Source organism: Solea senegalensis, linkage group LG1 (genome assembly GCF_019176455.1).
Source record: "Solea senegalensis isolate Sse05_10M linkage group LG1, IFAPA_SoseM_1, whole genome shotgun sequence".
Taxonomy (NCBI): domain Eukaryota; kingdom Metazoa; phylum Chordata; class Actinopteri; order Pleuronectiformes; family Soleidae; genus Solea; species Solea senegalensis.
In genome coordinates this window covers 30,862,505-30,880,461 of record NC_058021.1, presented here as the reverse complement: position 1 = coordinate 30,880,461, position 17,957 = coordinate 30,862,505, and the positions used below count along the sequence as shown (strand labels likewise).

At 38.5% G+C, this 17,957-nt stretch overlaps 1 protein-coding gene across 1 annotated transcript; it reads left to right on the top strand.

Annotated features, from left to right (window-relative positions):
• The first annotated feature begins 414 nt into the window (after positions 1-414).
• On the top strand, positions 415-10,062 carry si:ch211-161h7.4. The gene is made up of 17 exons (XM_044041169.1): positions 415-802; positions 1,465-1,508; positions 1,648-1,712; positions 1,799-1,932; positions 2,874-2,934; positions 3,027-3,207; positions 3,302-3,388; positions 3,491-3,547; positions 3,645-3,824; positions 3,923-4,608; positions 4,848-5,375; positions 5,862-6,450; positions 6,530-6,591; positions 7,343-7,483; positions 8,692-8,849; positions 8,990-9,080; positions 9,806-10,062. The coding sequence occupies exons 1-17, from the start codon at positions 779-781 to the stop codon at positions 9,886-9,888; spliced, it is 3,171 nt and encodes a 1,056-aa protein (XP_043897104.1). The 5' UTR covers positions 415-778; the 3' UTR covers positions 9,889-10,062.
• Positions 10,063-17,957: the final 7,895 nt, after the last annotated feature.

Sequence of the window (17,957 nt, the reverse complement as noted above, 5' to 3'; positions counted from 1 at the left end):
TCTGTTAAGTAGTATAAATAAAATGACTTGAAAAGACTTTTATTTACCCGGCCATTGAGCTTGAGCACACTTAACCAGAGCTTCTATTTTCATGTCTATGTTACTCTTGAGCCCATATCCTCTTTTTGTTTGATTATATGAAAATGCAGTATCTCAAAATGTCCACAGAGCGCCTGTGTAGGATTGCGTTGGCCATGCTCTTCGCTGATAACCCAACAGGTGGCAGCAACGCAAGGCCCTCGATTTGAGTACAGTTTGTTGGAAAATAAAGCGTAGAAGAAGAAAATATAATATGTGTTTTGGCCCAGACTGATGTCTGTCAGGCATAAAATATATAGCAAACCAGTTTGAGGTATGCTCAAATAGATCCCCACATTCCAGACAACTACGTTTTTCTTCCTATTTTTTTTTTATATATTTTCAATTTTAGTTAAATGTTATATCCTCAAACAGTTCGCTCGCGATAGAGCTACCTGACAGGCTTCTCCCGGGACAGCAAGCCACAAAAGCTAAGACTTCCTTCATTGAAGTCCGCGGGCTAATTTCAAAGCATAAACACCGCCATTGTTTTTGCTAAGGCTAACTTTAGCTTCCATGAAAGTTCAACCAGCGTTTTGCACAAATGTATGTTTATTACTAACGTAAGTTTTTTGTTTTTACAAACACAATTTGTCTCTGAAAACGGAATGGTAGCTAACTCGCAGTTAGCTTGTCTCGCGGTGTCGGAAACAGTGGCTTTACGTTGCCGTTAAAAAGAGGCAGCTGGTAAGAAAAAACAATGGAGACGAAAAACGTTATATTGGTAAGTAAGTTTCGTTGTGTTTCAGAAGAGGAAGAGTTAAACAAACGCACTGTTATTTGGCCCAAAACCGAGAAAGGGGGCTGATCCATCAGCTACTACACTCACATTTGAGCAAAAATTAGCCAACATAGTGTAATACTGTAAAAGGAACGTTCTCTTGTTAAAAGATGTGTGTTGCTTTCACTCCAGCCTTCCTTAGTTAGGAGGTCGTAGTCGGTGATTTGGATGCTTCATAGTTAATGTGGTGGTATTTTGCTGATACATTTGATATAACATTCAGTTTTTAATTTATTGATCTAAGTCAATTATAGTGAAGTTGTATCGCTGTATGATCAAAACGATTTGTCGTACTAGCACAAGAAAGTTGGACAAAACAAGAAATTTGAGAACATCATCATTTTCAGTTTTCAACATTTTGTGACATTTTATAGACCAAACGAGTCCTCGATTAATTGAGAAAATAATCGACAGATTAATCTATTGATTAATATTTCTTTGATGTCTTTGTTGTATGGAGCAAAGAAGTAATAATAAATTAGTAATTTCATCTTCAACTGCTATGTCCATATTTTTCTTTGCATTTTGGATATACTTCATATACCTTAAACGTGTTTAAGTATGTTTAATGTACGTTTCTTTCTCTACACTTGTTGTCTTTTCAGAAGAGACCAAGGAGGAAGCTCTGGTACACCATAAATAAAGAAAGGTACATCTGAACATGTGATTTTTTGTGTTAAAATTGTTGCACTATTCACACACTGTTTCAGTTTGGCTAGTGAGCGATGCATGTTTTTTATTATTTAATATTCTTACTTCTATTTTAACATTAACCTTTTTATTTTTAGTCGGCCTAAACCATGGGCAGATGTAATGACATTGGGAGATGTTGATAGGATGTTTGATGACATGGGTGAGTTGTGTATTTTGTGAATTAATTTTTTATTTTTGCTGTTACTCTCGTATTTTATTAAACCTGTACTTAACTGTACTTTTTAGATTCATCCTCACACTGTGACAGCCAGGTTTCCTCATCTCCTCAGCAAAAGAGTTCTGACACTGATACACAACACAGTGGTGGAGAGGCTTCCCTGTCTCCACGGGACTTTGTAAAATCTGCACAATGTCAAAAGGTGATTTTTAGCCAAGTGGCACATTTTTAATTTGCATCAATTACAGATTGTCATGTTGCGCACAGTCGAAATGGTGTTCTGTTTTACCACATAGTCAACATATGTGAAATATTGGCCTTTACTGTTTACTACTATAGATAGTATTGTAGTACTCGAGATGGGTCTGCATTTTTACTCGGTCTTGTCTCGGACTCTTGATATTATTTCAAGATCACAACTGTGGGGATATCAATAAATTGCCTGTGCATTTTTGGATTAACTTGTTAATATCATTATTATTGTGATTTTGTGCAAATCGTATTGCTTCAGGTACAACCAATAATTTGACTCATTTATCATTTGAAATTTTTGTCACCGTTAACGGCTGTCACCCCTCCCGTCCCCTTTCACATGCGCCCCACAAAAGTGCATGTGAGTGACAGGAGAAGAGGCTGTGAGAAGATGTCAGCCAACTCATCTATAATAAAATTTGGTTACCTGAACCAAAAAGACTTTTTGTGCATAAATACCTACAAAAGAAAACACAGCGCAACATGTAAATTCTGCAAAACGACGCTAACGGTCTTGGTCTTGTCTCGGTCTCGACCCCTCAAAGTCTTGGTCTTGTCTTGGTCTTGATACGCTGTGGTCTTGGTCTCGACTTGGTCTCGGTTTACGTGGTCTTGACTACAACACTAACTATAGAAAGGGCTGAAAATAACTAGGTATTCTTTCATAGAGAGATTTTATTCCTACTGTCTGCCATGTACTCTTAAAAATGTTCATGCATAATGTCTAGTATTGTTGGACAGCTTCGTTAGACAGAGGTCTTCCATTGCTTCACTGTGCTTGTTGAAAAAAATATCTACAGTACATCCTATCATGGGGTTGTGCCTTTTTTATTTTAAGTATGACACAGTTTGACACATTTATCTCAATACTTATTTTTCTTAACTCTTAAGGGACCTGAAGGAAATGTCCTGCTTCCTGCAAAAAGGTTAATCAGTCCGAAACTAGGCACTGGTAAGATATTTAAACTTATATTTTGAAATATACACGGAATACATTTATTAAATATTGTCATTGTGAAGGTGTTTTTTTTGTCTTTATTTGAGATTTTCAAATGCCTGGGCCAGTAAAGACATCCAGCCCTATTGAAAATATGGTTGCGGAACATGTGGAAGAGGAAATCATTGGAAGAACACTTGCATCCCCAATACTCTTCGACTGTGAAGATGAAGGAAAGAAAGAGGCAACAACAGAGTCATTGACTGCCCAGAAATACCCATTGAGTGGGTATGTAAATGAGTTATTAAAAATCTATAATTTCTTCTATTAATTCTTGACAGTAATTTGTTCACTTAGTCTGCTGCAAATTTACCTCTGCTAGTGACTCTGTGCTGAACTCTCCGCCATGCAAGTTTTCTCTAAGAAAACCCACAGTATCCTGTCACAAAAACAAGGTGGATGGGCCACTGTAAGTGCTTTTTAATTTTTTTACATAATAGTTTGCCGCAAACACTACGTCTGTATCTGGTGTTGTACGAATGTACATGTGTACATTTATTTTTGTCTGTAGCACAGAAAAAACGCAGGAGAAACCTCAAACCTCAAAGGGCAAAGGAAAAACATCAATGTAAGTAGTGACTTTTTAACTGTAATCATTGGTTTGTGAGTCTGGCAATATGAAAAATGTTGTAAGTGATTCCTTTTTCTCATTTTTGTTGTATCAGGCAAGAAAACCGTAGCAAACCCATTCCAGCAGTGAGAAAGGAGTCTGAACATGTTTCTCTGGACAAACCGTCAACAGGTCTCTGTGGCCAGTTGCAGGTAGACGCGTCCACCGGGGCAGGAAAAGACATACCTGCTTTCCTACAGAAACTTAGAGATGCTGGACAGCCCAGACCTGCAAGGTAAGATGAGATTAACACAAGCACAATTAACTCATGTGTAATTTGTGGATATAATAACCATTGTATTATGTAGAAAATAAATGTTTTTTTTATTTTAGGAAACTGCCAACGCCAGTAAAAACCCCTCCCCTTCCTGCTGAACCAGAGGATAACTTTCTGATTTTGGAGGATGATGTTCCTCTTTTGTTTACCATCCCAAAAAAAAACACCAGTAGGAGACAGAAGCATGGCAGCAGTTCCAGCACAGATAAAGACGTTTCAACAGAAATGGGGACAAATAACAGCCCACGAAAGAGTGTACATAAAGAGGAGGGGCCTGTTATACAGAAAACAAAGAGCAAGAAAGAAAGAACTAAGAAGAATGAAGGGACTGGGCCTGGAAATGAAAAGGATGAGTTCACCAGTCCTGAATATGTACCTGCAGGCGACTTGATTGAACAAGAACAAGAGAAACCAAACAAAAAGAAAAAACTCAAGAAGATTCCATCGAAAGAGAGTGACAAGGCAGAGGAGGAAGCTACAGACACAGCCCGACAAGAAACCGCTGACGAAAACCCAGAGCAAAGAGCGGAAAAGAAAGTTCAGAAGACATCTGAGCCAAAGAGATTAAAGTCTTCTAAAGAAAATGCCAAGACAAGCAGGTCTGAGTCATTAAAGGGGTCCAGGAAAGTGAAGCAGGGATCTGGAGGCATAAAGGAGTTAGAAAATGATGAGGTTGTGAAGGAACCAAGCCAGACTCGGCACAATCCAAAACATGCAGATGTTGACTTGGATTCTCTTGCAGGTAATGAACTCCTATAGATGTAAAAGTTTAATCTTTGTTGTAGAAAAACCAAACACAGTGCAGAAATAGGAAAACATCTAACCTATTCTCAACAGCTTTTTGACAGTGTGACAACATGCTAATTTAATGAAAGTGTGAATATTGCTTATTTATTCTTATTCAGATCCCTTCAGCTCATATCGCTTAAGTCAAAATCGCACCTGAGTTTGAACATGATGCATGTTTTTTTTGTTCCACAGACGATCACATCATAAGTACAGATACAGAGGCAAAGGATTCAGCAGGAGGAAAGGTCAAACAGAAAAAACAGCAGATCATGTCTGAAGGCAGTTTCTCTGAAGAAGGTCAGATTCTCTGCAAACGGAAAAGAAAACCAGTTGGACAGTGGTGGTTGAGCTGTCCTCAAAGCACAGAGGAAACGGAGGTTAAGGACGACCAACCTACACTGAAGAAGTCCAAACAGCACAACAAAGAGCCCAGTTCACCAGGACCTTCACCCGCAAAGGCGAAGAAGGACAATACAAAAAAAAGAACACTGAAACAGCCTACACTGTCATCCAGTCAAGAGACAATTAAAGCAAAACAAAAAAGCCCCAAAAAGATCAAAAACAGACCTGTAAGAGAAGGCACACAAAATGAGAAAACATCAACCGATGAAGTATTAAACACAAGTGAGGCAGAGCAGACTGAAGAGCAGCAGCAGGTCCTCGATAAGGACCCGGATCTTGTGCAGTCGAGTCCTTCGGTGTTTAAAAAGACAGACTCAGGTAAGGAAGAATTGGGCTTCTTTACCTCAGGTTCAGTGTGTAAGAATGAGGGACATCTAATGGAGGAATCCTTTGCCCATCCCTCCCTTCCCAAAGTGAGAAGAAAACTACGCTGGCCTTTGCATACCAGAAAGGATGTGAACTATTTTTCACAACTCTCTCCACTCTTCAACTTTCCCACTGTCTTTGCTGTTTCCTCCTCCTCCTGTATGCATCGAGGTTTACAGGGGTGCAGCTTCAAAATCTTCTAAATCCAAAACACATTCTGTCAGGGTGCTAGAGAAACACAGCAAGGCCCTTGCTTAAAGTAAAGGAAAACCTTATTCTCAGTCAACAGAAACCAAATGATTTGTTAAAGCAATTATACAAATACAGAAACACACTGTACCTTTACGTGTGTCCCTTTGAGAGATATGTAAACATCCAAAGGGTTATAATTTACATCAAGGTGATATGTTTTTTGATTTTTAATTTATTTTCTTTCAGGGTATCAAGGCCAACCTTTCTCTCCCGAGACTCGGTCCCACAGACTGGCCCCTGTCACTCCCAGAGCCAGTGCAGCAGGTTCAGAGAAGCGGAGGAGAAAATCTCCTGGTAACTGGTGGATGGTTAATGGTTCGTTTGAGGACGTGGAGAGTACATCCTCACAACCTCAGCAGCTTCAGAACAAGAAGAAGCCCAAATCTCATAAGGAAAGAAAAAAACAGGCTAAACCAAGCAGGTCCCCAGGACTTGGAATTCCCCAAAATGGCAACATGGCAGTCCTGTCAAAACCAACGGACAGATCTCACGTGTCTCCACTGAAACCGAAGTCATTGTCTGCTCCAAAGACCGTCAAGCGTTCTCTGGCCATGTTTAAAGACATTTTCACATCCAGGTCAGACACCCCAGCTGTGGGCGCGGGTGGTAGTGTCACTGCCGGTCCTGCCACTGAAGCCCCAGTAACTCACAATGGGACTTTCACTCACACCGATAAAGATTTAGTCAGCATGGATGATGGTGATATCAGGAGCATGCAGCACAACCCCAACAGCCATGATGCCCCACAGAGCAGCGGGCTACAGCCAGAGAACACGTAAGGAAAAGTTCTCTGACCCCTACCTTCTGTGTATCTGTCGATGTTGTATTTTTATGTGTTAACATTTTTTTGGCAGGTTAAGAGACCTCAGGAGTGGACCGTCCTCCATGGTCATGTTGGAGCAGAGTGACGACACATGTACGTTTTTAATCTCAGTTTATTTATTTTTCTTTCATTTCTTCCATTTTAGATTTAACCTACGTATATAAATTTACATAGTGAGTACTTCTCTTTTTTGTTTTTAATTTAGCCCCCCACACACATGATATTTAAGTAGCATTCTTTCAAGGTCTTTTTTAAGTGGACAACAGTCTTTCTTTCATAATAAATCCTCCTGAAGTAGACATAAGTAGATTATTGTTCTCATATTGTTTATAACTATGTATAAGTATTCATTTTTAGGTGAAATAGGTAATAGGTTTCTATCTGTTGCTCTGTGCTGTTTTTTTCTTGTGTGTTGCTTTGAACACGTCACATGTGTACACTGGGCTTTTTACAGTACATTGCTGCCTCATAAATGTGTATGGTGTGTGTGTGTTTGTCATGTGTAACCACAATGACATTTTCTTGCCTTGACAAAACCTAACATCATAACTCACCAACAGTCACTCGGTAGAGGCAAATATGTCAATTTGACAATTTTGACAATTGAAATGTAGGCTCTGAAATATTTAAGCCAACCAATTTCAGTTGTTGTTGTTGTTATGAATTAAAAATACAGCAGTGGAGCCTCTGACATCTGGATATGCATCTGTAACCACCGATTTCAAAAAAGCTTCACTTGGTGGTTCCTTGCTAACGACCTGACAATTGCATAGTTGTTTAAAGTTGCTGACACTTTTTGACTGATACATTGTTCACTTGTCCTTTTATATTTGCATTGTTCCAGTTGCGCTGCCTCCCAGTGTCCCTCCTGAGCTCCGACTCTCGGATCTATGCGCTCCTCCTCTCAAACCGCTCATCTTACAGCCGATGGATAAGACCAACCTGACAGAGTGGTTTAAAAGCCTCTGGTCTTCCTCTGTCGACAGTAAGAACATTTAATGCCGGATTTATTTTAAGAAGACAACGAGGGGGGGAAAAAAAGCCACTTTTAAATAATTCATATTGCAATTGCACTGGATACACATGAAAGAAGCAACTTTAAAAACTTTCTTCACATGGTATTTGAACTATCGGGTTGTGTTGATTAGAGAAACGTGCTTAGTGAATACTTAAGGCATTCAGAGAGAGCAAACCTCAGTCTCTCACAGTGTCGTGCAAGGTTAACATTAGTTAAAATTAAAAACTTCAGGAGCTGTTTTTTTGTCCGTTAGGCGTAACCTACATCCCCAGAAAAGTTATGCTGCTCGCAGACAGAAAAACAACATCATCCTTCTTAGTGAATCTCACATTCACTCCACAGCTAGTTTTACCTCATTAATACTTTAATTTACACTGTGTTAGATCTCAACAGTTCAGTTTCATAATGAGACATCTTTCAGAGGTGATCTGTGAATCCAAAAAAAGCACATGACTCATGTTTTACCACCAGTAACTGAACAATATACATGAAGTATTAAAAAGTGAAGGGTCAGGATAACTAATTATTTATAGTATTAAAGTAATTGTCATTACACCAATGTCTTATTGCATCAACATATATATAATGCCTAGTGATGTGTTAGAGGTCGACTGACCTGGGTTTTTCTGTGGCCAATCTACATTTTATGTCCAAACTGCAGTGCAATTATATTAGAGCTGCAACTAAAGATTCTTTTCAAAATCAATTAATCTGTCGATTATTTTCACAATTAATCGAGTAATCGTTTGGTCCATAATGTCAGAAAACTTGTTGATCAGTGTTTTGTCAAACCTTGAAATGATGATGTTCTTAAATGTGAAAACGATTGAAAACTGGAGCAATGAAACAAACATTTAAGAAGCGAAAACCATCAGAAATCTTGTTTTAATCATGAAAAAAAGCTTCAAACCGATTCATCAATTATCAAAATAGTTGATGGTTTATTTAGTAATTGATTAAGAATCGAGTAATTGTTTCAAGTCTAAATTATATAATTTTTTTTTTCCAACAAAAGTAATGTTAAAGCTAAATTAATCAACTTTGCTTTTGTGATTCATAGGTCTACCTCTATATCAAGTATTGTCTTATATTCTGAATGTAATACTTTTGTGATTCTTGAGGTACAAAACATGGGTAGTTATTGAATAATTGCAACTGTATTGTATGATTTATAGATGGCGATATCACTGCAGACCACTTTGACTGGTACTTCTATCAAGGCAGAGCAATGGGTATCCTGGCAGACCTGAACTGTGACTCCATCTGTAACGGAAAGATCTTGCTGGGCTCTCACATGAAGAAGCCTCTCTGGGTGGATCACAGTGCCACAACAGTCAGTACAAAAAAAGAAAAAGAAAAAATTCTATCCTACACTCGGGATTATGTTCTGTTCATCTCCCTCCCTTATCTTTTTTTTTTAATGCCTTTATTCTCCTGTAGTAATTAATTTGCCTTCTGTGTTATGTAAATTAGGTCTTCAACTTATTAACGAGCTCTGTGAGCGTAATCGTTGATGGCAGAAAGTCCGCCGTCAACGCGGGAGACTCCTTCATGGTGCAGTGTGGTAAGAAAATATTATCATCGTCACAGACATTTGGTGAATGTTTGACCACGTAAATATGAACACGTGTTTAAAGGGGCTGTATGTATGATTACTCGGGCATTAAAATAATAATTACTTTCCACATTAGACTTTCCACAGCCTCCTACAGTGGCCTTTAGACTTTCTGCAAAAATCTAAGGGATGCTATAATCTATGTGTGCTCCTCAGGTAAACATCAGTGGCTGACTGCTGGCTACTGTTAGTGATGCAGTGAGTAGCGAGCTTGTTGTAGTTTGTGTTGCTTCAGTTACTCCATCAGTGTGCATCGTGTCCTTGAGTCAAATGCTGCAGTATCCACAATGTTTGCTGTAGTACACTTACAGCTACACGTGTCACCATAGAGCATATAGCTGTTTTTGACCCTTTAGGTGGCGTTTCATCTTGAAAATAAAGGTTTTTAGTGTGGTTAAATGAGATTCTGATACACAAGCTGCATTCTCATTACCGGGCACACAGTTTGATTCCAATGCATTCCAGATTAGATCAGTTCACTCTACACTCTACTCTCTTGCATCTGTTTTTTTAGCCTCTGCCCTCTGTGTCTGGCATTCACACACTGATATAATATTTGGGAGGCCACTGTGCGAGTTGGGTCAGTAATGGAACAAATTTTTTGGGTGAGATTTAGCTTTAGAGTTAATGTTTTCTTTGTTCGTTTGCTGACTCTGTGTGTTGTGTTCTCACAGGACAGGCCTACAGCCTCCAGAACACCAGTGCTCAACCTGCTGTTCTCTACTTCACCAGGATATTAGCAGAAAGTTCAGACTGATGTTATTGGTTAGATTTTCAGCCACATGAGTTTTTCTTATATAAGTCAACTCATTCTTAAATTAGGTGTAAATAGAAAAAAATGACTGTACATAATAAAAAAAATCAAAAAATCTTATTTTGTAGTAAGCTCTGTTTCGTGTGATTGTTAATAAAATATTCCGAATTTGTGTTACTTTTGTTTCTTATTTGGCCGTTTAGCGAACAGTCGCAGAATTCAGATGTGGTCAACATGTAAACTGGAAGTGTTTTTGTTGTGTTAATTACACCATAAAAAGCACAAAATGTCATTGTTCGCAGCAGAATATTACTTCTCACATCAGATTCCTGCATGCAACTGTACACAGTTTGTGGTTGGTATGAAGAATATTTGACCAAAATGTGAAGTGAAGTTTTCAGTTTAGAATGCTGTGTAAAAAAAAAAGTTAAGGTCCTGCATTTCCTGCTAATTTATTCAAGTAAAATTTTGGTTTTATGAAAATGTCAACCATATTTTAATGCTTTAAATAGAATCAACTGTAGACTCCCCCCCCCCTTGTCAAAATGTTGACTTGCTATTTCAATGTGACTAGTATTATTTTCCAACCAACAAGTCAGCATTTTGAGAAGAAAATATGTTGACATAGTAAGTTAGTGACAGTACTGTATGTCATGTTAGCAACTTATTTAGATAGTATCTTGTTGTTTTTGAGATGTAAAGTAAACATTTTGACAGTAGACAGACAGACGACTTTATTAATCCCTTTGGGAGGTTCCCTCGGGGAAATTAACAGCTCCAACATCCACACACAGCACTTAAAATTAGAGTCACACTTTACAGGAGACTAGAAAAAAAAACACCCCAGGTACCAAACACCATAAAATATAGAATAAAATAAGATAAAAATAAAGATGACCTATGCTATGTATATATGTATGTATACATACATACACACACACACAATACACACATATATATACATACATATATATATATATATGTACACATACATACATATACATACACACACAGGTACACACACACCTACAGTTACCCCATATTGCCCAGGGTTTTTTGCGCATGTCTTTATGGTTTTATTGCACATGGTATACTGAGTTTTTGTTTTGGTTATTGTTGTGGTTATTGCACATTTCTGTGAGTTGTGATTATGGACAGTTGTTTGTTTAGTTCATACTGTTTGTTTTGTTTGCTCTCCTCCTCCCCCCCAGTGAGGAGTTGTACAGTTTGATGGCCCGGGGGACAAACGAGTCCCCCAGCCTGTTGGTCCTGTACTTTGGGAGGAGCAACCTGTTGCTGAGGCTTCTGTGGCTCCTCTGGCTGCTGATGATGTAAGTTTGAAATATGTCATAAACTCATCTTATTTTGAGTTTGTGTCATTTCTTAGATTTCAACTTTTGTTATTGTTTTAGAAAAACTTGGTAATATGACTTTTACCAGATATTCTTTCAACAAGTTGGCAGAAATGAGTGGTCAACGTAGAATAGGGATGGAGGACTTTGGGTGCAAGAGGGATATTAAATAGTACCACACTTTCATTTCTACGCTGATGATACTGTAATATACAGCTCCACACCCACTCCTCCTAAAGCCTTTCAGTATCTACAACATGCTTTGGGTACAGAAACAACATTATCATCTGCAACATGTTGTTAATACAGACAAAACTTGAGTTTTTACCACTTCAAATGCAGCACAGTAAGCACTGATGGTATTGCTGAATACTGCTGTATTCTGAGACTTAAGACAAAGCTAAGGGGCCAGAAACGATGCAGGCAATCTGAGCTGTGGTTTCACTCATGAAACATTCACTGGCCCACTTCATGAAAGCTGAATAGCGTTTCTATAAGCAAATGTACTTTATTTTCCCTTACACCACAACACTGAATAGTTAATAAACACACTAATACCACCATTCAAGTACCATGAGAATACTGTCTGATATTTGAGCCTTGGCACTTTAAACTAGCTCTTTGTGCAATGTTGGCTATGTGACAGTTGTTCTATGACAGAAGGTCCTTCTAATAAAATGTTCAGACTGTTTTTGCAGGCAATAAAATGTCCATCACTGAAAGAACCTGCTGGAATTAAGCTAATCAACATCTACGACTAGAATACAAAGCAAATCCAGAGTCTTCTGCACAGCAGGCTGCCATTTTGATAATTTATCACTTTGGAATGTCTAGTTTTAGCTGTGTGCGGCGCTCCAGCAGTCTTGACTTGCCTCGGGGCAGAATCTCCTTCAGAGAAGTGGATGCTGCTGCTGCTGCTGCTGCTGCTGCAGTGAGCATCAGGATTTACACCCGAGCAGCTTCCCAGCTCTTTAATTATAAACTTTGTCTATGACCAGATATGCTGCCTGTAACACATCAACACTTTCTTTACAGCGAACACCCGCTGGAGGTTTAAACTCTAAATAAACATTTTAAGATGATTTAAGTGCTCACTCGGTGAGTCTGCTTTGGTGAGACTAGAGAGACTAGTCTGTTAGACGTTACACGGAAATCCCGACGAGCAGCGATGGCCCTGCACCATATGTAACATTTAGGAGGTTTTATTGACAGATTTTGATGATAATTCCCACAAGTATATTTGCATTAGTGTTGATGCTTGCTACCATGTAGACATTTACGTCACAGTAAAACAAGCACTGAAATTAGCTCTTGTGGTTGCTGTTTTGTCCAAACTATCCGCATTTTCTCTACGACTCCAGTCCGACTAAGCGTATACATGCAGGAGTAATCGGACTATGAATTGCATTGTCCGGGTATATTAGTCCGGCTAAGACTAACTCGACTTTAACTGATTAAAGTATGACTGAAAGAAGAATAGAGAGAAATAACGCAACAACAAAAAAACTGCACTGTCCTAATCACATCTGACACTTGTCAATAATAACTCATTTAACCACCAGAGACGGCACACTCACCTCACTGCCCTTGCTCCTTGACACTGCAAATCCCCCCCACCCTCCCAACAAGTCAATCAAGTTGTGGCACTGAAAAGCCTGATTGTACACTCTTAAATTAAGATTGAGGTGCAAAGGTATACTGAACATGACTCAGTGGGAGATGGAGAGTAGAGGTGGGCCACTTCAAACCTGATTTCCCCCTGCAAAGAGCTTCAACACGGGTGAAATGCTTATCAGGAAACAACTGACACAGTGAGAAAATGAGACTGCAGACACTCTTAGGGAAAACCTGTAGATTATACACACACACTGAACCACATTCAATACATGGATAATATTAATTATTCCATATTTATGGTTGCATGCCATGGATCTGTTTGTCCATACAAAGCCTACACAGGTTGTCTGTGATCAGTGTGAGTCAGACGCACAGCATCGAGTGTGATTTCCTTCCTTTGTTAAACTTGGCTGTGAAAGTTTGTTTGAGGCGGCACGTCCGCGATGAAGAACAGAGGGTGAATAATAAACTCTTTACAGTGACGTCGTTGTGTACTCCATTGTGTGTTGTAATATAAATCACTCTCTGGCGGGTTTAGAAAAAAACCTCTCAGGTCGAGGCAAATGCTGCTAAATAGTTTCTCAATGTTCACTTTAGATTTTCACACAATGGGGACGTTGATTTAAGAGGTTAATTAAAGCCTTTTAATGTTTTATGTAAAAGGTTTTTGTGCAGCTTAACACTGCATCACGTGATGTTAAAAATCAAAAAGTCGATTCAATGGAATCAGTTTCCTGTTGACCTTTATGTCACAGAAGATCAAAGAGCGAATGGCGAGATGGATCATGCTGTGATTCTGTATGTCCGTGGATCTTCTCCGTAGCTTTTGCCTTGCGCCATCACGTCGTCTGTTCTTTTCCTGCAACAGTACTGCAGTTTATACGGCGTTTCCTGTTACTTGAGGGAATTTATTTGCATGCGCAGAACGCCAAGTCCGACTCCAGTACAGTATACATGCAGGAGTAATCAGACTATGACTCGCATTATCCGGGTATGTTAGTCTGACTGAGATGAGCTTGATTGTAGTCAGACTAACGTGTTTACATGACATTCAGAATTATTGTCTTCGTCTGACTAAAATCTGACTTTTAATATGCATATGACATAGTTGGTTTAATGAAGGCCCCCCATGTTTTTTTGTTTTGTCTTGTTCTTGTCGAAAGATCCTCAGGTCAGGAAAGCATATTCTGTATGTACCTCAGCATATACTGTAGCAGTATATATATGTATATATATATATATATATATATATATATATTTAGGATTCCACAGGATTCTAGCGCAGCCAGAAACTGAACTGTTTGTGGTGCCTGTTTAAAGCTTATTGCTCTGGCGTCATTTGGCCTCGTCAGAGCATCAGTGCATGTCGCTACCTACTCACTTTCATCACTCTTGCACCCATTTGCTTTTTATGAGGCAGAAAATTGCTCATGCCCCCTTAAAAGACACTGAAGATTTCTTCTCATGACAGTTATGCCTTTTTAATTGGACTATGTGTGAGTAGAATACATACAGTATATATATTTAATTAACAACAACAAACAACTGGCTTTTTACCTTCCATTACAGCCATCCAACAGCTGTATACGTGTAAATATAGCATCATGTGTAAATAAACCACATCAATCTACTCTGCACACTTAATACTTTTAAATAAAGTGCTGCTAATAGACTTAATAAAACGCCGCAGCTCCATGTTCAGGGACGTTTAACATGGCAATATTTTACTTGCAGACTATTTGGTTTGAAAGAAGAGTAACAAGCTGTGAGCGAGTGATTTATTTCTACATATGTGACACCACGTCTTTGAAGGTATGTCAGTCAAACAATATATATGCCTAATCTACCACTTTATTAGGTACAGCTGTTCAACTGCCAGATGGGCTGGACTAAGGGTTTCCAGAGAGAGACACGAACCAGTTATCCATTTAATTTATTATTTCATTACCATAGGACACTCCATGTCTTTGTTTTTGTTTGTCCACAGTGCAGGTATGAAATGGATTAAATAAAAAGTGTTTTTCCTCAGTTTAAAAAGGCACTAAACTCGCCATCACCGATAAATTGGGTACACTGTCAAATTATGCTATAAAATCACTGCCTCTTTAACAATATGACTGAATGGTTTTAGTGAAAATGAAGTGTGTTAAAGTCTTGGAGACAAATCACACATTTGTGTTGTTTACATGCTTCTGTTAATCATGATTTTCCTTTTCTATGACACCGTTTGTAAAAGCAGCAAGGAGCAAAATAAATGGACATTTCTTTCAAGGAAACACAAGTGTCTTTTGCTCTCAGTCAACAGAAGAGTGACTCACTCACTGAAAACAATAAGACACTGACTGTGGTCACTACAATTCCCTTAGCTCTTTTTTGAATCTTAAACACTGGATTTGTGTTTGTCCACATATTTCCACACAGTAATATGGATTTGAGCAGCATCTATTCAGAATTCTTAATCCCTGGATTAAGACTATTGTAACGGTACAAGTTTATAAACCGGTAATATTGTGTATTTTATTGGATGTACTAAAATATACTCAGAAACTGAAGCAAAGTTTAATGACGATCAGATAAGAAGCTCCAGTCATTCAGAGAACTGAATGGAAAACTTTGAGTTTGCTTTTCATGACACTTTTCATGACACTGTTTTTTTGGGAAAACGTAATTTCCAAGGTCAGACTCAAGTATTTTCTTTATTGGATTTCACAGAACATTTAGTTAAAGTGAGGCTTATGAATTGACAGCACTCAGATTGTGCCAAAAAAAAGCATTTTAAAATATAAGGCAGAGGTTATTTTATATTTTTCTCCTATTAATGACAGATCTCATGAAAAGAATGAATTCAATGCATTAAATGGGTTGCAGTTTTCGATCTCAGTGGACAAAAGGCTTTACAGTTTTCTTTTACCATTCACTTGCTCACTGACACACTAATGGCAGTGAAGCTTGTACAGCTATCAGAAAAAAATGTGTGGATCAGTGTCTTGCTCAAGGACACATCAGCAAATGGACAGAAGAAGAAACTGGGAATCAAATGACTAAATCTGCACTCCTGCAATCCATCACACTGTTGCACACATAAGAGAGAGGGTGAGACTACCAAATTAAAACAGGAAGTGACACAAAGGAAATCCTAAATTGACCAGCAACAGAAGCGTATTGTTGTTTGACTTCCTGTTTTATTTTGAAAGTGTCTCCCTGTGTCTTCCCTCAGGATTTCTTAATTGCTCTGATGTGCTTCACCTGTGTCTCGTTACTACTACGACTACTTCCTGTCTTCAGTGTCAGTTTGTCTCTCCATTTTGGGATTTTCGGTCCCTGTCTGTCGTCTGGATTCTCTTCCATGTGAGTTTTCACGAAATACTCTTTTATCCGTTTGCACCAGCGCTTTGTTTGACTTCTAGTTTTGGTGAAAGTGACAAAGACTCTGGTCATAAAAACTGAGCAAAAGAGGCTATTTTAAAAATGTATTAGGAAAAATGAACAATCATCCCTGAATCAAATCTAAGAGTCTACACAAGTAAATAGACTGAAGAACAGAATGTGTATAATACTGCTGAGGCTGGATGCAGTTAGTGTGCAAGGTAAAAATCAAATAGCCCACACACTAAAGTAGAGCTGTGACTATTATTTTATTATTTTCATAATCCGTTGATTATTTTCGTTTGGTACATAAAATGTTAATGAAAGGGTATCAGTGTTTGTCAAACCTGGAAATAATGAGGTTATCAAATGTATTGTTTCGTCCATTTGTAACCACACAGCCTTATGTCCCATATTGTGAACGAAACCAAATCGAAAACATTTTAATTATGAATGTAAATACAACACAATTCATATGAACCCAAACAGATTATGTATGAAATAAATGTACAGAGAACAAAATTAAGCATATTTTCACTACAAGTTAGTTTTATAAAGCTTCAGCTTCAGCTTTTGCAGTCAGTTGGTTATCGTTGGTTTGCACAGTTGGGCTTATTTTTGGCCGTGTTCAAAGTTGGGCCGTCGACTCTCTCTGTGTTGTCAGGGGCTGTTTAAGGAGAGCTGCCCACTCTCTGTCGCGCTCATAAAGCCACCAATTAGTATAAAAGCCCAGTGACTCTTCCCTCTTTCACCTTGTGAATGTGACATTTTGCGACCGATGTATAATAGCGTTGAAAAGCAGCCAGTGCAGAGTCTCTGAAATCCTTCATCTACAGCAGATAATGACTCAGCCCTCTCAGGTGCCTCGACACTTTCTGCATAGCAATGACAACAAACTCTAAATTATATAAAAGTTTGGGTTGTTAAATAAAGGAAGAAAAAACCCCCACTTCCTCTGCTGCTATTAATGGTTGTTGAAGGAGACATGAGAGTGTGAAAGAGTAAAGGACACCTTGTTTTGCGCATTAAGTTGCTTCATGATGTTGGATTTCTCGACTTCACATTTTCCAGGTGGTTTATGTCCCTTAATGTCTGAAAGTTACTTTTGACAACTATCAATAAAGATGTCGGCTTGTTGCCGTCAGTGAATGCACTATTCTTGTGTCTTCTGGTTGTTGTGCGCCGGCACTTTCGTCACAATGAGATATTGATTTTTTTCTGTGCCTGCTGATTCTGAGACTGTGACAACAAAACCAGACCTTGAGCTGTTGATATTTTTCAATAGCTGCAATTATGTGTCCATGACCGGTGTGTTCATCGTGGGTAAATAAAAGCATCAAGTCACATGGCACTTTGTCTGTAGTAGAGTATTGCTTCAATAAATGGGTATTTAATCTGTACACTTTGGTCTCAGTCTGTTTTTATGAGAGATTTTTTTTTCGGGGTCTGTTTTTACGCGATTTTTTTTTTTGGGGTCTGTTTTTATGAAATTGAGAGGGAAAAAAGTCTTTAAAATACAGTACGCTTCCATATTTGAATGCTGTTATGTGGACATGTTTTTGGACAGAACCTGATGCTTTTTGTGCCTGAACCTAAGCACATGAAATTATCATCACACTCATTTCAATATTTTACTATTCAAAATATTCTGGTGTTCATGCAGTTACTGGAGCTACTTGTGCTGTAATGCTACATGATGAGATGGGGACCTGAATAGCTTCTGTTTTCTGCCCAGAA

Excerpts from the sequence above, each read along its gene's own strand:
- si:ch211-161h7.4 (XM_044041169.1), top strand. The coding sequence starts at position 779 with ATGGAGACGAAAAACGTTATATTG. Across the intron at positions 1,713-1,798 it reads TAGGATGTTTGATGACATGG|ATTCATCCTCACACTGTGAC; the intron begins GTGAGTTGTGTA and ends TGTACTTTTTAG. Across the intron at positions 3,389-3,490 it reads AACAAGGTGGATGGGCCACT|CACAGAAAAAACGCAGGAGA; the intron begins GTAAGTGCTTTT and ends TTTTGTCTGTAG.